Source organism: Mobula hypostoma, chromosome 6 (assembly GCF_963921235.1).
Source record: "Mobula hypostoma chromosome 6, sMobHyp1.1, whole genome shotgun sequence".
Classification (NCBI taxonomy): Eukaryota; Metazoa; Chordata; class Chondrichthyes; order Myliobatiformes; family Myliobatidae; genus Mobula; species Mobula hypostoma.
Window position 1 is genome coordinate 131,245,723 of NC_086102.1, and position 22,914 is coordinate 131,268,636.

At 41.5% G+C, this 22,914-nt stretch overlaps 1 protein-coding gene across 4 annotated transcripts in view; it reads right to left on the reverse strand.

Moving 5' to 3' along the window:
• Positions 1–22,914, reverse strand: part of agap1 (ArfGAP with GTPase domain, ankyrin repeat and PH domain 1) — a 683,413-nt gene that overhangs the window by 288,322 nt on the left and 372,177 nt on the right. For all 4 annotated transcript variants that reach the window (XM_063051721.1, XM_063051720.1, XM_063051719.1 and 1 more), the window contains exons 7-9: positions 18,575–18,702; positions 18,134–18,289; positions 14,225–14,317 (exon numbers count right to left, since the gene is read on the reverse strand). In XM_063051721.1, the coding sequence (XP_062907791.1) occupies positions 14,225–14,317; positions 18,134–18,289; positions 18,575–18,702 (377 nt within the window). The remainder of the gene's footprint in view (positions 1–14,224; positions 14,318–18,133; positions 18,290–18,574; positions 18,703–22,914) is intronic.

The window sequence follows — 22,914 nt, forward strand, 5'->3', positions numbered from 1 at the left end:
AGTCTCAGACCCAAAATGTTAACTCTGTTTCACTGTCCACAGATGCCGACTGCTTTCAGCATTTTCTGCCCTATCAAGGATCAACTTTATTCGCCATGCACACTCACATGCATTAGGACCTGAACCAAGAATCAGCTTTCAACAATTATAAAGAATAAAGTTATTGGATAAAATGTACATTAATGCATTCATACCAGTATATACTTACAATGTACACAGCATTATAAAGTGTGGTTTAAAATGCGTACAGTGCATTGCATAAAGTGTTTATACTGCAGTGCAGTGATGGGGGTAATAGACAGAACAGAGTGGGGGCGGGGGGTAACTAGAACGGTTGATCAGATTTTCCCTGGGAGATAAAAACTTGGCACGACGTTTTTGTTTTAGTAGCCATGCAGGTCTTCCCAGAATGGAGCTTTTGGCAGTTATTTCACTGTCTGCGAAGTATCATTTAAGCCAGGGACAAGTCACCAATATGGTACCTATGCTGGGGAAAAAGCAACTAAGGAAGGCTAAAAAAAAAAATAGTGCTGGTCTTACCAGCAATATCCAAGATGAAGGATCAATTTTTTTAAAATCATCCATACTTTTACATAACATAAGTTTTGCACAAGCAATGTGTCTCGAGCTGCTTGTTTAACGCCAGTCTGTGAAGTTGTAGACCAATCAAATGGAGGGCATCCACCCATTGGAATAGCTTTCCCTCTGTAGGCACCAGCATCCCGGCCTCTTTTCCAGCTTCCAACTTCATTCATTCAACTGTCCTCGGACCATGCAAATTAATTTACAAACGTTCTCTGCAAAATGTATGAGTCAGTTTATTGGCAAACACACAAACTGTTTTTTGATAATTAGCTGTTAATTAGACACACAAAACAGCTGCTGGTACTATTTCACTGTGCAAACACAGTCAGTAAACAATGCTCATAAATCTCTGCGAATTTATTAATGACAATACAACTGTAATTGTTTCTGGCTCAGAGGAATTGTAGCACAGCTCTGTTTATTGTATGCAACATATACGCACGTGCACTTCATGTACATAGCTGCGGCAAACACGTGGAGGTCCTGTAGTACTTGCAGAGCTGAACTCCAGCTCCTAGACCTTCTGAGCACCCACAGTTGGTTCTAAGTGGGTAGGATAATGACTACTTATCATTCAAATTCTCTCCATCTCCGGGACGGTTTATAGGGATTCTGAATTCAACAACACCATACTAATCACCCTCCCAGGTAAACTCGCCATAGGATGAAGTCAAAGAATACTCAGCAGATTAGGCATCACTTGTGGAAAGAGAATCAAGATTAATGCTTTGGGTTGTTGACCTCTCAGTTGAAACACTGACTTTGTTTCTTCCTCCACAGGCGCTGACTATCTCAGAGTGCTTCATGTATTTTTTAAATTTCAGATTTTAACCATCCGTGTTTAGTTTTATGTTTTTTGTTGCAACCTTTACAGGAGAGGTCAGCCTACATGCATTCAGAGCTAAGTGCCTAAGAAAACACAAGAGCAGACTGCGTCACGGGGGAAACCCTTATAACTTCCTTTCAGCCACCTGGTGTTCTTCACCACTGTGATAAATAAAGTGGGTTACTGGAGACACCTTAGTTCAATTCCTGCAGAATCCAGATGGAGTCCCTTAACATACATCGCAGGGGGAACGAATCTGCCTCAACCAAGCAGGAGAAAGCAACAAAATGTACCGCCAGATCTGTGGGTTTGACGTTAGCAAATTCAAGCAGACTCTCTTTCAAGATCGTGGCTTCATGTGCCACTCTGAAGACTTCTGGTCAAAAAGCTGGGCTGACAGGTTTGTTCAGGGCCTGCAGAATTATTTGAATGCTGGCCTACTGAAAGTCTCAAGTGAAATGAAAATAAAAAATCCCAGACACAATGTGTAGTACAGCAGGACAGGTTTGGGCCAATATAATTCAACCAGGTCATCAGGTATTTGCTGCTTGTTATGTTCCTGTTAACTGCTGTGAATTCCAGTGACCATATATCAAAAAGGACTTTACTGGCTGCAAGATACTTTGTGATGCCCTGAATCTGTGGGAAGTACTTGTAAATTTAAGTTCTGAATTTAACTGGGGAAAGAATAGTTGGCGTGTGTGCATGGAGAAGAGGTGAGCATGTGCGTGTGTGTGTGGATGCTGTAGTAGAGTTAAACCGGTCAGTGCAGTGGAGAAAGGCACAGGAATAGGAAAACAGGAAAACAGATTATTATCTGAATGGTGGCCGATTAGGAAAAGGGGAGGTGCAACGAGACCTGGGTGTCATTATACACCAGTCATTGAAAGTGGGCATGCAGGTACAGCAGGCAGTGAAAAAGGCGAATGGTATGCTGGCATTTATAGCGAGAGGATTCGAGTACAGGAGCAGAGGGGTACTACTGCAGTTGTACAAGGCCTTGGTGAGACCACACCTGGAGTATTGTGTGCAGTTTTGGTCCCCTAATCTGAGGAAAGACATCTTTGCCATAGAGGGAGTACAAAGAAGGTTCACCAGATTGATTCCTGGGATGGCAGGTCTTTCATATGAAGAAAGACTGGATGAACTGGGCTTGTACTCGTTGGAATTTAGAAGATTGAGGGGGGATCTGATTGAAACGTATAAGATCCTAAAGGGATTGGACAGGCTAGATGCGGGAAGATTGTTCCCGATGTTGGGGAGGTCCAGAACGAGGGGTCACAGTTTGAGGATAGAGGGGAAGCCTTTTAGGACCGAGATTAGGAAAAACTTCTTCACACAGAGAGTGGTGAATCTGTGGAATTCTCTGCCACAGCAAACTGTTGAGGCCAGTTCATTAGCTATGTTTAAAAGGAAGTTAGATATGGCCCTTGTGGCTACAGGGGTCAGGGGGTATGGAGGGAAGGCTGGGTTCTGAGTTGGATGATCAGCCATGATCATAATAAATGGCGGTGCAGGCTCGAAGGGCCGAATGGCCTACTCCTGCACCTATTTTCTATGTTTCTATGTTTCTATGAATACCCGGTTGTACAAAATTACTAAGAGGATAAAATAAACACCCTGCTTACTTTTGTAACTTGCTCAGCTTCGGAGCTAAAACTTAAGAAAAATGATATTGGGAGGGAGGGGTATTGGGCCTGTGTGATGGGGACTGAGATGGTGGCAAATGAGAAAGTTGTGATTGGTAGTGCTTCAGAGATGCAAGTTTAAATCCCACTCAGACATCTGTAAATTTCAATTCAAGGAATAAACCTGCAATGTAAAAAATGCTTATCTCAGAAACAGCATTCATCAAGCTACTGGATTGTTGTGAAATCCATTCAGCGAGGAAATCTCAAACACAGGAGATTCTGCAGATGATGGAAATCCAGAGCAAAACATACGAAGTGCTGGAGGAACTCAGTAAGTCAGGCAGCATCAATGGAGGGGAATAAACAATCAGTGCTGAGACTCTTCATCGGGACTGGAAGGGAAGGGGAGAGAAGCCAGAATAAGAAAATGGGGTAAGGGGAAGGAGTACAAGCTTGAAGGTGATAGGTGAAGACACGTGGGTGGAGAAAGAGGGATAAAGTAAGAAGCTGAGAGGTGATAGGAGGAAAAGGTAAAAGGCTGAAGAAGGAATCTGAAAGAAGAGGATAATTAACCATGGGAGAAATGGAAGCTGGGACTGCACCAGAGGGAGGTGATGGGCCCTCTTTGCCAAGTCTAACCAATTTGCAATTCCAGAGACAGCACTGTGGTTGACTTTTACTGCTCTCTCAGTACACAGGTAAATAGGGATAGACGATAAATGCTGGCATTGTCTGTTATGTCTGTCAGAAAAAGCCCGGTGGAGCTCAGTGGCTTGATAGGTTCTATGTTTTTTTTAAACAATGAAAGGTATAATGAGAGATTTAAAGTAAATTGCAGTCTTTGACTTAAAGCCCCTTGATTTGTTTTCTGCACTGAGTTTTGTTAAAGTCATTATTTTTATGATGACTATGTGTCTATGATTATTAGGAAAGCTAGTAACAGGATAAAGTAACATTTTCCCACATATTCTTATGAGGTAAAGATGCATAATAAAGATCTCTACACTCTATTCAATGAAACCTTCTCAGGATAGTACCAATGCTGAATTAAGGCTGTAAATTCAATTAGGGAAGCCATGCCAAGTCAGAAAATAATTTGCCTGTAACTGCAGAGAAGTAATTTTTTTATATCAAAAAGATCACTCCTATTCACTCGATGGATCACACAGATTCAGAGAGGAAGCCACAAGTTCAGCATGGCTGGGGAGTGGAGTGTTCCATCCTCATCAGTCTGAGGCTAGACACAGAATCAGAATCACTGGTGTATGTCATGAAACTTGAGTGTTTTGCTGCAGCAGTACAATGTAAAACATGAATTAAAACTATAAATTACTATATATATATATAAAATTAAATAAGTTGTGCAAAAAGAGAGAGCAAAAATAATGAGGTAGAGTACATGGGTAATTGTCCATTCAGAAACCTAATGTTGGAGGGAAGAAGCTGTTCCTGAGACATTGAGTGTGTGTCTTCAGGCTCCTGTACCTCCTCTTTGATGGCAGCAATGAGAAGAGGGCACGTCCTGGGCGATGGGGGGTTTGTCAAGATAGATGCCGCCTTTTTGAGGCATTACCTTTAGAAGGTGTCCTAGATACAGAGGAGGCTGGTGCCCATGATGAAGCTGGCAGAGTTTATAATTTTCTGCAGCTCTTTCCAAATCTGTGCAGTGGCCCCTCCATACCAGACTGAACACTGAACTTCTGACTCACTGCAATAACTCGTCCCAATTGATTTGTTAATTTTTAAAAAAAATACACAGGGAAAACACAGTCAACAGTATGAAATGTATTTGTGTTGAATTGTCCTGCAGCCTCACTGCCCCACATAATGCAGAGAAGCCGGAAAGGAAAAGAAACCAGTTTCCATTTCCACAGATGAGATGATGAATCCAAATACATTCAGATATTCTACCCCTATAGTCCTATATAATCCTACCCCTACAGCGTTTGATGGCTCTGGGCCTGTACTTGCTGGAGTTTAGAAGAAAAAGAGAAGATCTCATTGAAGCCGATTGAATATTGAAAGGCCTAGATAGATTGGGGGCAGAGAGGATGTTTCCTATCGTGGGGGAGTATAGGACTAGAGGGAACAGCCTCAGAATACAAGGATGTCCCTTTACATCAAAGATGAGGAGGAATTTCTTTAGCCAGATGGTAGTGAAGCTTTGGAATTCATTGCCATAGATGGCTGTGATGGCCAAGTCATTCAGTATATTTAAAGCGGAGGTTGACAGGTTCTTGATTAGATAGGACATCAGAGGCAATGGGGAGAAGGCAGGAGACTGGGTTTGAGAGGGATAATAAATCAGCCATGATGAAATGGCAGAGAAGACCAGATGGGCTGAATGGCCTAATTCTGCTCCTGTGTCTTATTGCCTTATGTTCACAAATCTCAAGTAAGAACACAGCACATATTTCCGGGGTACAGACACAGTTTATCTAATTACTCGGAAAAAATATTTTGACTGTAATGGGAATATTGAGTACATCACGTAAACGATAGCAGAGGGAAAAAAAACAAGCAAGTCAGCCTGAGGGAACTTTCAAATCAATTAATGCTCCAGTTGAGACCCAGTTTTATCACTGGCTGCTTGCAGGAGACTGTATCTTTTACACTGAGTAACGTGCAGGCTTTTAACTGTTCCACGAGCAATTCTTTTTTTAAAAGAAGGGGTTTATTATTCAGTCCCATGGTAATAAAAAGTTTAAGGAGGAGTTTACAAGGGTCACACTTCATCTCTATGTCGTACAAATACCTCAACAATTGCTCATAACCTTGTTACGAGATTTCTCTTAAAGGAAAGCTATATCCAGAGCAAGAAAAATCCTATTAAAGACACAATTATCGCAACTTCAGTAAAAGACACACAATAAGCACTTTAAAAGGCTTGAATTTTTAACACTGACTCCTGGCTGCTTTCAGTGACTCTCAGACTCCTCAAAGCAAAATGCCATTGAAATAGATTCATGTTCAAATATAGAATCTTGCTCCCGCTGCTTTTGTCTTCCCATCAGTGTCCTAATATTCCCTGTGAAGATACATTAACAATGTAGAGAGACTAATGGGAATTTTAATCGGGGTCCATTTCTTCATACATTTACTTTTTCATTATCAACCGTATAATTTAATTTGATTCACTGCGACTTTTAACAGGGGGAGCCGGTACAACTTGTAAAACAGAATGGGTTCAAATGCAGAACAGGATCATTCTTTTGTTCGAAACCAACTTCTAATAAGTGGCTAACCTCTCTTCAATGCATTTTATTCTGAAGGAAATGTGATTAATATCGGCACTTGTCTAATTTCTGGTACATTTTTAAACTATAATGGAAAAAAAGAATTTAATATGCAAAAAATGTGAATGCACTGTATAATGTGGGTCCTACTGGACAGATCAGCAGTGAATCGGGTCTGACATCTGAGCTGACACCGATGGCCTGAGCCTGAAGAGGTCGCAGACAAGCAAAGAGAAGGAAAAGTCTGACCATAAACTGAGGTGAGCTTAGCTGAGAAATTTTGAACAGCAACAAATCTCCATGACACTCCAGACCCAAAGTGATACAGATGTTGGAAATCCAAAATGAAACAGAGAGGCTCAGCAGCTCTGACAGCATCTGTGGAGAGATCACTGGCCATAACCATTGACTATATCTTCTCTGCTGCCTGATCCACTGAGTTCTACACACAAAACGCTGGAGGAACTCAGCAGGCCAGGCAACATCTATGGAAAAGAGTAAACGGTCGATGTTTTTGGCTGAGATCTTTCACCAGGACTGGGAGGAAAAAAGAGATGAGAAGTCAGAGTAAGAAGGGGGGAGGGAGGGGATGAAGTAAACAGCTGGAAAGTCCATTGGGGTGAAAGAGATAAAGGGCTGGAGAAGAGGGAATCTGATAGGAGAGGACAGAAGGCCATGGAAGAAAGGGAAGAGGTAGGAGCACCAGAAGGAGGTGATGGGCAGGTAAGGAGATCAGATGAGAGAAGGAAACGGGAATGGTAAAGGGGGGTGGGGCGGACAAATACCAGATGTAAGAGGAGTTCCATCATTTCCTCACTATGCCCAAAATGGCACTGTCTAGGCATATTGATGTAAGTAGCACAGGTGTTTTCCCAAGCCACTTACATTTGGAAGAGTACTCTATAGGTATACGTTGAAGAGTACCCTGAACAGAGTCATGGCTTTCGGAAAAGAACATATGAGTTTAAAGCAGGTGGAGGCCATTCAGCACTCTGTGCCTGCTCTGCTATTCAAGAAAATTATGGCTAATCTACCTCGGTGCTACGTCCCTGCATCACCGCTATCTTCCATGACGTGTGCGATCAAGGTGGCAGAGTGGTGCAGCGGGTACAGCCTCTGTCTCACAACTCCAGTGACCTGGGTTTGATCCTGATATTGGGCACTGTCTGTATGGAGTATGAATGGTCAACCTGCGTTTCCTTTGGGTGCTCTGGGTGGTTCAAAGATGTATGGGTTGAGTGGTAGGTTGGCCACAGTAAATTACCTCCAACGTGTAGGTCTTCAACAAGTATGGTGACCAAGCATTCAGAGGCTCTCTTGGATAGAGAACTCTAAAGATTCACCACCCCAAAGTTTCTTCCCACACCCGTCTTTAGTGGCTGATCAAGCTTGTAGAAATATCACCTCTGCATCTTTCTCATCCCGCCATGCTAGGCTTTTGTATGGTCACTTCTCTATTTTCTAAATTTAAGAGAGAATGGGCTCAAGTCTGCTTTAATCTCATCCGTGATGGCAACCCCGTTTCAGGAACTAACCTGGTAAACCTTTGCCTTAGCTTCAAATGTACAGCATCTGTCCTTTGATAGGTTTAGGAGAGTACAGAAGCATTCTGCTTAATCTTGTGTGCTTTATGGCAGCTCACTCCCTCACCCATCTCAGGGATTAACCCGGTGAACCTTCGCTGTCCTGCCTTAACCTCAAATACATATGTCCCTCCTTTGATAGGGTGATCGGACCAGTAAATGTTATTCCAGACACACCTAAAGGCGGCTTAATATCATTGAAACAAGATGTTGCTCCTCTCAAATCCTCTTACAGTAAAGGCCAACTATTTGCCTTCTTAATTGGTTATTAACTTTCAGTGTTTTGTGTTTAAGGTCATCTAGATCTCTCTGACCACCAACAGCTTTTGATCTTTCATCATTTAAAAAAGTACCTTTCTGTATTCAAAAAGTAACATATTCCTGCTATTCTGCACACCATACATTATATTAAGTTCATTTACTGCCCATTTCTTTCATCAGAATCTAAACAGCAGGAGATATGCAAACAATCCTTTACCATCTGGATCTTTCAACATCTTGCTCTATCTTCCATTGGTTTTACTTTCCCTTATCTCCCTGCAACATGTTCAACAACTACCTTTAACACATTCCAAGGTACTTCACAGGAGATTCTTCAAACAGACGGTTAATGCCCAGCAACATAAGAAGATAGGTATTAAGCCAAGCAACTAAAAACTGAAGAAATAAGTTTTTCCAACTATGTTTTAGATGAGAAAAGAGATGGAGGCTAGCAAGACTTGGACGAGAGCTGCAGAGACGGGTACTGCCAGCTCATGGCATGAACGTGGAGTGATTCCAGAGTGATTCAACAGCGGAGTGACTCAGGAGTGTTTAAAAGGTCAGCACTAGAGAATTATGAGGTTACAGGAAATCAGAAAGATGGAGAGGTGAAACCATGGGAAGGATATATACAAACAAGGATGAGAAAAAAGACAGTGCTCCTTAATCAATAGATAACATGGATAAATCAGCACGGAGGTCATAGACGACGATAACTTGGCAGCTGTGGTCTTGAGGGAAAAGAGAATTCTTCTAAAGATAAATAATCATGAGACAACTATTCCATGCAAAATTGCAAATCAGTCAGCTGTATTTTTATTTTATATTTTATTTAGAGACACAGCACGGTAACAGGACTTACCAGCCCAACAGGCCCATGCCATCCAATTACACCCACATGACCAATTAATCTACTAATCTGTATGAATTTGTAATGTGGGAGGAAACCCGTGTGGTTGCGGGGAAGAACATACAAACCCCTTAGAGACCACGTTTGTTACACTAACCGCTATGCTACAGTGTCACCAAAGCAGTACCTCTACTAACCTCAGTCCTGTTTGCTAAGAGATATAATCTTACCCAAAAGTCTTCTATTTAAGTCCACACCGTTAAAGCTTACTTTGTGTGTAGGACCTAAGGCAGCACTGTCCATTTCAGTTACTCCGGGAAATTGAGGACATCAATAATTTAAAGCCTCTTGAAATCACAACAAATGCTAAGCATAGGGCTTCAACCATTTCACAAATAATTCCACAATACATGGTGACTTTAATCTCAGATATTGAAATTGTATCTCCCGAGGTCATTACAGGTGCTAATTCCTCAGGCTCACACAACTGGGAATCTAAGGCCAACAATGGTTGTTAGGTTACCACCTTTAAAAAGAGCTGTTATCTTGCAACATTAAAAAAGGATGAAGAAACCCGGACGAAAAGCCAATCCCAGCAGTGTAGGCAGTCTGGATTAATCAGTATTAATTTTAAGACAGCATCCTAGGTATGACAAGAGATTCCCATCAGCTGAGACTCATTCAGCAGTGCAGTGCACTGAATCCTACATCAAGACAAGAGCTGGATTCGCATTGGCACAGAGGCAACTTATAATGTTAATCCCCCTGGAAATGACAGCATTCTGCTTTTTTTAAAAACCTGATTTATTCAGATGTTTCTCCAGACTCGGTCTGTAATCCACACAGATGACTAACCCCAGCACATCAGCTTCACAACATTCAACTAAGATAACCAATGTAGTGCAGTATGATAAAAGTTATCGCTACCTTTAATTTCAAAGGGAATTCGTTTGGAGACAACTGTTCATTTCTATCTGCTTCCAGTTTAACTTCTGTGTAAAACTAGTTTGATTGGTTTGTCAGCTTTATTTGTCACATGTACATTGTGACGGTTGCATCAAATCAAATTAAATCAGCAAAGATCAAGCTCGGCAGCCTGAAAGTGTCACCATGCTTCCAGCACCAATGTATAATGGCCACAACTCACTAAACCAAACCATACACCTTTGGAGTGTAGGAGGAAACTGGAGCACCTGAAAGAAATCCACTTGGTCACGGAGAGGATGTACGAACTCCTTACAGGCAGTGGCAGGATTTGAACCTCAATCTTACAGCTAGTGTGAACAAAGGCTTATGCTAAGCACTATGTGACCACGCCGCTGAATTAAAATCTGTGTCGAGGACTGGATTCAGGAACAATTGTTTATGAAAATTTGTAGACACTTGCCACTAAAAAGAGTTGTTTTTATAGTTAGAATGCAGACAATTTCCTTGATCTGAGAGGAAATCTCAGAAGGCAGTCAGTCACCTGTGTGAGTGGACTGGGATGTCAGGATAAAATAGTGAGCCAAACTTCACGTGTTGCTAATGTCCATTGGAAGAAGGCAACTAAACCGATCCTTCTTCGCGTATAGAGAGAGTGTATGCTCTCTGTTTTATACTGAAACACTGCCTCCTAAGGCATGAATTTAACACAAAGGGGCATTAGTTGCAGATTAATGCACCAACCTTCAATAGGTCAATTCAATACATCATTGTTCAGCCTTTATTGGTATCAGATGGCACATTTTAGGGGCATAATCAGCCTCTGCCTTTTTTTTGAAGGGAAGAGACAAGTGGGAGAACAGGAATAAAAGGGAACATCATTTATTCTGTGATCTTTTATTTTGTTGCAGGGATAAGGTGTTAAAACGTGTGAATCAGTGAAGAGACTTGCAAAATAATCCATTTCATAAATACAATAGGTCCTTGACCTTGCATCGTTCTGAACGTTTGCTAACCTTCATGCAATGACTTGAAAGCAAATATGAAGTCCTCTGTGCTAACCTCTAAAAGGCACTGCATTAGTCTGATCACTACCATTTCCCATCCTCACCACACAATCAGAAACTCAGTGAGCTACACTAAGTGATTTTATTTTAAACAGAACTTGTGTCCTCCAGGGTGTTTCCTCAGAGACTGCATCTACATGCTCCTTAGCAACATGGAGGCCATGACTCCGTTAAGAGAGAAACAACCTTGCTTGAAGAATCAGAATCAGGTTTATAATCAATGACATACGTCATGAAATTTGTTGCTTTGTGGTAGCAGTATGGTGCAATACACAAAATATACTGTAAATTACAGTATATATACAGAATATTAGAAAACAAAATTATGCTACAAAAAGAGTAGCAATGCACCTCTTCAGACCCTTTCTTTGCTGATCTCATAAACTTAATCCTACTCTCCGACTGCCCTTTCTATCCTAGTTTGCTCCAATCAGCTTTACTTTTAGGATCCAATTCCAAGCATTCCTGAATGTATGCCTAGCTTCCTGTTCTACACTAACTCACTCCATTATCTTCCACACTCTCTTCTGTGCAATTCACTCATAATTCCTTTCCAAGTAACTTGGACTTTTCCACCCTGTGCTTGAAGTGCTGGCCCCCTATTTCCTCAATCTAGCTCTCAATGGTCTGTCTTACCATTATGAGGAAGTTTTGACCCAAATCATCCGATGTTTGTTTCCTCCACAGACGCTGCCTGATCCAGTGAGTTTCTCCAGTAACTTTCTCTCCACCACACCTCCCCCAAATCGAATTGTTCTTGGAAGGTCAGTGGACGGGTGTGAAAGTGAGGACGTTTCTGCGTTTGAGGGAGCCTTGGCATTCGTAACTGCACAGTGAAGCTGTGAAAGCCAATCGCACTGGTAGCCAGACACAAACATGCACACAAACACACACACACACACACACAGCTGTGATCACATAAACAGATCTCCCATCTGCCATCAGCCATTTCCATGTCACCTTCTTTGAGCTCATTTGTACTTCATTAACTGCCATTGACTTAACAAGATTTATGCAAATGAGACCACAGGAACTTGCCAACTCCCACTGCAATCAAGTGATTATGTATGTACAATTCTCCTGCTATGAAAAATTAATAAATGACAAGCCCAGTCAAGACAAAGCAGACACACTTGCAATTCTATCCCCCTCTCCGTTACTTTTAAAGCATTTTCACACTTTTTCAGAAAACATTAAATTTACGTTCTAGTTAAATTAATCAAAGTTTTGCACTAATTTATTTGAATGCAGCTGTCAGTTCAGTGAATAAATATTCTAATTAATCAATCTATTGCATGAAACCACAGAAATTTAACAATTGAAATAATTAGATAAATAACTGTACAGAGACTGTGTGACATGTTTCACATTTCAGCTCCTTCTATTCGTACACTGGAAATATGCATTACGCTAATTAGTTAGCCCAAAAATCAAAGCTACCCAATGTGTGGCGCTGGCCCATTAATCTAATATAGATTGTCAAAGAATTTCCTGATAATTAACTGCAAGTGACACTTTTGAAAGGCTGGGGTAATATTAGGCTCACTATCACAGCTCGTAGGTGGAAATCAACGTGGGGATAGGACCTGGAGTAACTGCAACATAAGTATGGGACCACAGGAAATAAACATCATATACAGCATGGACAGTCGAAGAAAACTGTAAACTAATTGATGGTTATGACGACAATTCGAAACTGTTCAATGTTCCCTGTCGGGGGTTAATTGATATCTTGCACTCCTTGATTAGTTTCACACGTATCCATCACTCTTTCCCACTATATATCCCTCGATTACATTTCAGTCTTTTGCCTACTTCCAGGTACAATAAAATCCAGATAACCTAGTATCTGGTCGTTCAACTATGCCGACACTTTGGCATCTTGCTCAGTCATTAGTCCCTAAAACGATCCAGTGGTCGAAACTGGCCAGAGACAGAATGCTGCCTTTAAATGAGTTTGAAGGGAAATTTATTATTCTACCGTGTAATATTGTGTGGGTATTAATTCTCCAGAAAATCTGCTATTCCGGCATTGGCAAAGTCCCAGTAGTGCTGGATTATTGGAATGTTACTGGTACCAAGTGTTTGCTTTGCTGAAGTGATTGACTTCTCAAATAAAATAAAAACCTTTAATTATGCATTATTCTTTGTTCCTCTCAGTTAGAATTTAGCCAAATTCAGTTTGGGATCTGTTATCCTCTGTTCAAGCATCTGGCGATGACCATGATGCAGAACAGTATTTGGTTATTTTTTTATGCAAGTTATCCAGCTGCCTGGTGTGCAGGATATAGCTGGGGTATTGAGTTAACTACAAAAGTAAGTGACACCGGGACACGTATAAAATTTAGTGGTAATGAATTACCACTTAGAGAAAAAAAATCAAAAATTTTAATTCTTTTTTTAATCTATGAATTTCATTGTAAAAAATAAAGAAAACTCTCACTGTGCTCTGTACTTCAGGCAGAGAAGAAACTCAGCATGACTTCATGTGCAAAGCCAATGTAAACCCAGAATGTCAACACAACATTCTATTTCACTCAAACAAATATGGATTAAAAAGAGGAGAGGAAATAAATCTTCCTGTATAACCTGCATACAATCATAAAAGAATCTCCTTTGCTCGACTGCATGAACGACATTGAGACAAAGAATGCACATGCAATTGGCGAAAGCAAGTCTCCTCAATCCTAATATTAAAGCAATCAATTTACACATTATAAGAATGATGTTCTGCTAAATCCTTTCCAATGGAGATTGCAGATGAGCAAATAGTCAGTGTCCAGGCCGTTGTTATCTCTGCTAATTGCCTTTGCTTTGGGAACCGAGAAAATTGTGTTCAGATGTCCTCCTGCATCAGCAAACTGGGGCCAAGTCAAACAACATACAAGATCACAAGAATTCTGTCTAGTGGCTGGATTCAGGCTCTGCTCTGCTCAGTGCTAATCATGGCACTCCCACAAAGCCGGCCTTTGAAACAGCCAAAGCTGGAAGCACTCCATATGCATATCGGGCTTGCACATTTCAGTTAATTAGGCCCAGTTTTTAAAACTTCCCACTGTGTCGTGACCATCTTATTCTAATGGTTTTACTTTAGCACATTTAGAGCCTGGCTAATTGATGTCAAGTGTGTGACTTCTGTGCTAACAAAATGGAAAGCATCAAACAAACAGAAACAAGAGGTGAGTTACAGTGTCAAAACTATGGCGTTCAAAGCCTCTAATTAAAAGGAGCAGCGGGGAGAAGGGAGAAACAGCCCCTTACCTGTTTAATTGGGATTGCTCTGCCACTCCCAATGCTGTCTGCTCTGGTCTCCAGATTTTTCTTCTCTTTGTCTAGATCACTTCCTTTTCGAGACTAGGATACAGAAAATACCCTTTGTAATACAGTGTGGATTAAAATCCCAAGGAACAGTTTGAGTTGAAGGATTTAGCCTTCAAATTTTATCTTTGAGCCGCACAATTATAACAGCTTAATGAAAACACTGAACTACATAAGACAGAGGGACAGGGACTTAAGTCCTTAAGTTATTAGCTTAAAACAAAAACTTATATCTTCAGCTCTCAGAAACTGAAAAGAAGTATTAATCTGGGGTGGGGAGTATGCTTTCAACCTATGCAAAATATTAAAAGTAAGGAATTCAGTACTGCTAAAGGGCGCAGTGAACAAAGTAGCGTACTGGTACAGGCAGTCTGTTCCTTCAATGTTTGGTGAATGCTGTTACCAAGATGAGTGCCTAATGACTTGCAAAGGTTATCCACTGCTTGCTTCTGTATTATACCCGTGGCAAACACTTTCTTGTTCGCCCAGTGGCTGAAATCTGAACGCTGCAGAGTCAAGGCAGGTTGGAAGGACACAGGCAGATTCTGCAACTGCCAACACCCCCATCCCTCCCCCAACACAAGCCAACTCATCTGGAAATGGCAAAGTTGTGTACTTCAGAACTTTCAATGTATTTGTGAAAAAGTCTGTGTCTATATGACTCTGAGGTCATGTGCTGCAGGTCCACTAAAGGTCATAGTTGTGAAGTTGAGGTGAGGAAGGAATCCATGAATAAAGTTTGTTGAGCAAGAGAACAGACTGTTTGAACAACTACGCTAATGACTACTAGATGGCAAATAAGGCCAGGGATGGTGCTCCAATCCAAGGAACAAGATTTAACTTGATAGACAAGATACAAGAAGGGTATGTGATTGCTGAAGGAGAAAGCTGGGACTAGGAAAGCCAATACCCAGAGGGACAGACCGATGTAATTTACAGAAATCAATAAAAACTTGCGTTTAGGATCTTGGGTACATCAAAAGTGTATTTACACTTTCATAAGGCATGAAGTGCTGATAGCAGCTTTCTGAAACAGATCACATTTTTATTAATTTATCTTTGAGGCTTGAAGGATTGGTGGATTGTTGTCATTTATCTATCGTGGCAACCGTCCACAGGGAGGGAGTCAGTGTGAATGACAAGTGTCCATACCAATATACTATTGCAGTAACTGTTCAAACAATACATTCTCTTGTTCAACAGACTTCAATCATAGTTTCCTTAATCACCTCAGCTCTACAACTATGACCTTCAGTGGACCTGAAGCACATTACGTTAGAGTCATACAGACACAAATATTCTTCACAAATATATTGGAAGTTCAAAAAGACATGACCTGCCCGTTTCCAGAGGCTCGGGAGAATGCAGGATAAAACTGCACAATTCATGATAATGAGCTTAAAGTCCTCACCATGAAAAGCCATTTCCTCTGCTTCTTTACAGCACCTGACTCTCTGTTGTGCCCTTCAGTTCTACTGTATCGCCGCGAAGCTTCTTTGCAATGAATTAAATGGGTTACTATTCCTACACCATATCCTGGAGCTCACATGATGTTCAACCTTTAAGTTGCAGTCGTCTCCATGGAGGAACAGGAAAATAAATTAATCATTCTTACGTCTGCTTCAAGTTGGGAATTTGTCTTTTTAAAATTTTACTTCAATTAGTGAGGGGGATGGGAGGGGGTATTAGATTATTAATTGAATTCTCTAATCTCAGTGCATATCAGAGTAATTCAAGCTGCAACAGTGTAAATTAGCTACATCGATTTGTGCAATGAATTACAGCTTCTGTGTTAAAGGCAGTAAGAGTTTGGGCATGCTCTATTGTGTTACAACTAAAACATCAACTTTGCTTTTAAACTACCTGAATCTATTTTTTTTTGAGATACAGCATGGAATAGGATCTTATGGCCCTTTGAGCCTCACCACCGAGCAATCCCCCGATATTAATCCTAGCCTAATCACAGGACATTTATGACGACCAATTAACCTATCAACTGTGGACTGTGGGAGGAAACTGGAGCAGGCGGAGGAACCCCACGCGGTCACAGGGAGAACATACAAACTCCTTACAGGCAGCGGTGGGAAATGAACCCGCTTTGCCAGTACAGTAAAGCCTTGTGCTAACTACTACACTACTGTTTAATTGCCATTTAACTTTCAGTGGACTTCAAATGTTAACTTATATTTCTTTTTCTACAATCTGCTATTAGGGACACGGGCAATTTTCAAGATTCACGCTCTAGATTTAAGGTTAAGATGTGCAGCAAACATTAATAAAACGTGTCCATGGGGAAATGATGACTGTTCGGAGACTGTTCTAGCTGTTCTGCAGCTGAGTGAGGCCACCTGCTGGCAAAAATCTGTACAGCAGCAGTACCTCAAAACACAAGTTCTGTTTGAAGAAAAACATCTAAAAATACTTATTCAAATTCTTGCAAAAAAAACAGGTTCACTTAATATTTTGGATCAATGACCTGCAGCATTTACTACTTTTAATTGTGCACTTAAGATAAGCAAACCAGAATACAACTTGTGACAATGTTAGCCACATGTAACATGAGAGTCAGGCCAGGAAATCTCTGCCAGCCAGTACTGGGCAAATTACTGCTGCACTGATTCACAGGTAAACCTACATGGGCACGAGCAGATTGCTGGAGCAGAGGCAAGTCATTTCACTGTGACTGCATTGTGCCTAAGCCATGTGTCCAATTCTCAATAATGAATACAAACAAGTTTTCAAAGCGAGGGTCGCTGGTCACACAATTAAATTTGTTCTGAAAGTAGTCACTTCAATCAAATTGGAGACCCAGTGCACGCCATCCCTGGGTTACAAATACCCACTTATGGACACCTGTACATATGAACTTAGAAGTCTGAAGGACTAGTTTCCCCTTTCTCTCCAGTCTCAGCCATTGTTCTTTATCATCACGTGTACTTTCAATGTCATACATTACATTACTGTGAAGGTGAGATTACCATATCTAGTTATTTTTATGTATTTTCCAAATTATGGATAAAATCAGGTACAGAGGAGATTTACCAAGTGAATGAAAGAAAGAAAAGTGGAGAGCTATGTGGGAGGAAAGGCTTAAATTAATCTTGGGAGTAGGTTAAACAGTCGATACAACACTGCGGGCTGAAGGGCCTGCACTATTCTCTGTTATAATAGTCTGTAAAAATGGACCCATTTGTTTTTGTTATGGAGGGCAGCCTGTATTTATCTCATTGCCCTCCAGCATCATCAGGTCAGACCTGTACGTGTCAACATGTAAATCCGAAGCAGGAGTATCCACGTGACTCCTTGTGTCTGCTACTCTAACATACAGACTGAAGGCACTCTATTATCAAAGGGTGCAATTAGCAAAGTGGTGTCTACTCCCTCAATGCTGTGACCAAGAAGATGATTTCACCTATGTATTCCCATATACAGGGGGTGCCCAATGATCACCCTGTTCATCAAGAATCCATCTGCCTCTGCCTTGAAACTACTTGAAGACTCTTCCACTCCTGCCTTTTGAGAAAGAGCCCCAAAGACTCCTGAACATCTGAGAGGACAAACAACTTCCCTGATCGCTCTTAGGTTGGTCACTTTTCTTCCAGATTCTTGCCAAGGTGCATCATGCATTCTATGTCCACCAAGGCAAGGCCCAAGGCCTCTAAGAAGCTCTTCATCTATTAACTCCAGCAAAAATAGAAGTAACCACCAGTAAACAAAGACATGTACTTTACACCCTCTGTGTTATCCATTCCTTTAACAAATTAAAGGAAGACACTCAGTTATTTGAGCACCACTTCAGAGGCAATCTATTATTTATTCAAAGCACGGCCACGTATATAAGTAAATACTCACAGCAAATATATTAGAACGCCGCTTGGACTGTTTTCGAACAGGAGTTGGTGTGTTAGCTGTTTGCGGGACGTCGATTCGGAGTTCCTTTTGACTTGTGCTTGGTGTGGAAGGGACAGAAGAGGAATAATCACTTAAACTCCCTCCACCGTTACTTGTCTACAATACAGAGAAAAAAAGCAGTTAAGTTAAGTTGTCTTGGACGGCTTAAGAAGCACGTATTTCGCACCTTCTTTCTACAAGGTACTCCATTATGAAATAATATAAACTGCTGTTTCTTATCAGATTCTAAATGTCCAAGAATTCTGGTGTGATCCCACGTAGATGCAGAGCTCAGAGAGGATGCTGATCCTACTGGAATTGGCAGTGTATGCCCTATCCTGGATTGTTAGTTTTTCGGAAACGCTTCCCACTACACTCCTGACCCCAGACGCAACCACTCACCTGACTGAGGTGAACAGCGGAGACTTGTGCAGAACACACAGAGGAATGGCTCGGAGAATTGGGCAGAGACTTGCACGGTCCAATGGACAGTTGCTGCTTCTTCCGTGTAGCTACTATCTTTTGGGCAACTGTTACAAGGAGGGAGGAGAAAAGGAAAATAAATATGCCATGATCATTTCAGATTACCGTCTACGATCAGAAATTAAGAGCACTATATCCAGGTTGGCTTATAGGGCAACATTTCAAGAGCAATGGACAGTTGGAGGTGGTGCTAGTTGCAGAAGACACAAAACCATTGTCTTGTCTAGCTGATGAATGCACACAAAATATTGAAGGAACTCAGCTGGACAGGCAGCATCGATGGAAAGGAACAAAGAGTCGATATCTTAGGCTGAAACCCTTAATCAGGACTGGAAAGAAAGGGGAAAGATGCCAGAATAAGAAGGTAGGGGAAGAAGGAGATAGGTGAAACCAGGTGAGGGGAAAGGTAGGGGTTGGGGGTGGGGTGGAAAAAGAAACTGGGAGGTGAGAGGTGGAAAAGGCAAAAGAGATCAAGAAGAAGGAACCTGATATAGAGCTCAGTGGACCATGGGAGAAAGGAAAGGAGGGGAGGCATCAGAGGGGGGTAGCAGGCAGTGAGAAGAAGGAGTAAGAGGGGAGCCAGAATAGGGAATGGAAAAAGAGGGATGTACTATTCAGACTCTGATCAATGCTTATTTTCAATTAACATCAGCAAGAATAGATCCTTTGGTCACATTATTCTTTAGAACACAGAGAAATAGACTTCAGTTGTACAGCCCTCTCCCTCTGCTCCCCTTACCACCTGAGTTGATGAGACACAGGAGACAATTCCACCACTGGGATTGTCAATGTGAAGCACTGTCTGGCTTTGCCTCACAATGCTCTGTTGAAGGAGTGCTGGAGGAGAGCTTGGATTCATTTTGGATTTCAGCATTAACATGTTTCTACCTTGTGATACTTGTTTTGAACCTGTTCTAATATCTTTTAAAGCAGCTTGATGTAACAATAGATTGCAGGAGCAAAAATTTGATGCTAAGTGCAAATTGTTGCCTCAAGAGACTGAATTTGGCCTTGGGAGGGATAAACTACATTTGCTCCAATCATACGTTATCCATTCACAACCCAGCAATTCCGATGGCAGCTTGTTCCAAAGCATTCATCACCCTCCAAGTGAAGAAGATCCACCTCATGTTCCCCTTAAGATTTCACCTTTCACCCTTAATCCATGACCTCTAGTTCTCGTCTCACCCAACCTCATTGGAAAAAGACTGCTTGCATTTACCCTATCGATACCCCTCACAATTTTGTATACCTCTCTCAAATCTCCCTCACTCTCCTACGCTACAGGGAATAAAGTCATAACATATTCAGCCTTTCCCTACAACCCAGGTCCTCAAGACACTTGATGACAAACTTCCTTTAAAACTAACGTGTTTATCTCTCGTTCCCAGTTCTCATAAAGGATCTCAATGTGATTTGCTAACTGTTCCGCTTTCCATGAACGCTATCCGATTTGCTGAGGGTTTTCAGCAACATCTGTTCTCATTTCAGAATTCTAGCGTCTGTAGTCCTTTGCTTTTGATTTTCATTTATAATTATGGGATTCCCACTGTCAGTTTCACCCACCTCCAACCTGATGAGCAGACTAAAACTGTCAAGCTGTTTGATTTCTCAGTTTGTGGTAAAGGCCAAGTCCACACTGAAACTCAGGCCACGTTTTCTTCCCGCTGTTGTCATCAGGAAGGAAGCTTTCGTTCTAGTCTCACCCAACCTCATTGGAAAAAGACTGCTTGCATTTACCCTATCGATACCGCTCACAATTTTAGATACCTCTCTAATTTTGTATACCTGAGAACAGATGTTGCTGAAAACCCTCAGCAAATCGGATAGCATTCGTGGAAAGAGGAAGTGGGAGGAGGAGAAGATGGCGGCGCGACGCAGCACGCACGGCCGCTGCGAAATGGTATCGTATTTGTTAAGTAGGTACCGTGCACAATCCTGATTTGATGGAGACAGACGTGAGAAGCACGGAGGAACATCTGGAGAAACTTCTGAAATGCCTGCTTCGCTGCCGTTGCTACTGAGCGATCGAGAATCACCGGAGGGGAAGGCCCCAAATCCTCGGCTTTGCCTATTGCCTGTTGCCGGGGCCGGGGTCGAAGTGCTCGGCAGAGATGGTGTTCGGTGTCGAAGGGCTGGTCGGAGGCTCGAAGTTTTTGGACGGACTCAAGAGTCGGCTGTGGTCGGGTGCTTCCAGGGTGCTGCATCGGCAAGTTTGCGGCGCTGGAAGCTCATGGCAGGGAGAGTGTTTCTCTTCCTTCTACCATCTGCATGAGATGATGGGACTTTCGAGAGGCTTTGAGACTTTTTTTTTACCGTGCCCATGGTCTGTTCTTTATCAAATTACGGTATTGCTTTGCACTGTTGTAACTATCTGTTATAATTATGTGGATTTTGTCAGTTTTTTAGTCTTGGTTTGTCTTGTGTTTCTGTGATATCATTCTGGAGGAACACTGTATCATTTCTTAATGCATGCATTACTAAATGACAATAAAAGAGGACTGCATGTCCTCATAATCTAATCTAATCTAATCTTTCAGTCCCACTCTGCCAGGTTCAGGACTAGTTATTACCCCTCAACCATTGAGCTCCTGAGCCAGCGTGGGTAACTTCACTCATCTCCACTCTGAAAGTATTCCACAATCTACGCACTCACTTTCAAGGGCTCTACAACTCATGTTCTCAATATTATTTTTTACTATTTATTATTTTTTTATCTGCTTAATTTGTCTTCTTTTGCACATGGGTTGCTTGTCAGTCTTTGGGTGTAGTTTTCATTGATTCAATTGTTCTTTTTATTCTGCTGTGAATGTCTGCAATAAAATTAATCTCAGGGTTGTACTTGGTGGCTTTGATAATAATAAATATACTTAGAATTTTTGGAAGTAGAAATTTCAGAACTGAACCATGCTGCTATCAATCAAGACAGCCTCTGTGTCATTTCTGGGTCTTTTCATATGTGGCAGCTCATCATGTTGATAATAATCGTTACAACTTTTCCCCATTCTGATGATCTCACGCTGAAATAATGGAATCAAAAAGCCAATTTTGATTTCCTTAGAAACAAACTAATAATATATACATACATATATACACACACACACACACATATTGTGTAAGGTTTTTCTATGGGGTGTGGGGAGAAACAGTCTTGTCTGTGAGTTGTTAGGCATCTCTTGCCAAACGAGGAATTTTGTTGGCTAACCTTAAATCAAGGAACAAACTGAGCTATAAACTGCCACGACAGATGCCCATTTGACAAGGATAAATTTACAATTCCATTCTCATGAAAACATTCAGACTAAACGGCCAGCTAAAAATCTGCTTGCACTCTTTCAAGTTTTACCAAAAAAATAGTCAATTAGTCTCACCATTGACTATAGCTCAGGTCATAGTCAACAAATATTTTAAAAATGATCTCAATACCGTTGTCACTGTAGAACCATTTACTTATTGATCAAATGAAGTTCCCAAGAGAATGTTAAATCCCATTACAAAAGGAATTGAAGAATAACAGGAAGGAAAAGGTTTGCTGCTTATTGTTTTCCTAGAGATGTTGCAGTGATACCGAACTTTCTATCGTGCTAGGGTATATTTAACTTTAATAAACAAGATCCTTCCAGTTCATATTATGTTACTCATACCCACCATAATTACATAGATTCAACCACATTCCTGGCATGTATTTCTGAGTATGCTCATTATGTATGAAATTGAAGGCACATTTCCTTTTTTCTTATTTAACTGGGCAGGCTTCCCTCATCCATATGATCTTCCTAGGCTGCCGGTGGCATCCAGAATCCATAGTTTGATGTGGTACCCGAGGAATGCTGCAGTTTCAGGAAGTCTGCTGCCCAGTGGCCACTCCACAGCACTACATTTGTTCCCTCCCACTACTGGGTGCACAAACACTGCAACATTACCATAACACATATAGGCACCAGGCAGTTTGATAGGGCTTTGCCTGCTGCTTGGGGCAGGCCACTGGCTGCCTGAACTTCAAAGCAGCAGACAGTTTGGCTGAGTGGGAGAGAAAGGTTTCTTTCTGGAGAGGTTTCTGTCCACAACAGCAGAACTTCCACTTAATTCCAACTTTAACTCCACTGCCCATTCCCATTTTGACATGTTGGTCCATGGCCTCCTCCACTGCCATGATGAGGCCACTCTCAGGGTGGAGGAGCAACACCTCATATTCCATCTGGGTAGCCTCCAACCTGACAGCATGAACATCAAATTCTCTAACTTCTGACAAATTCTCT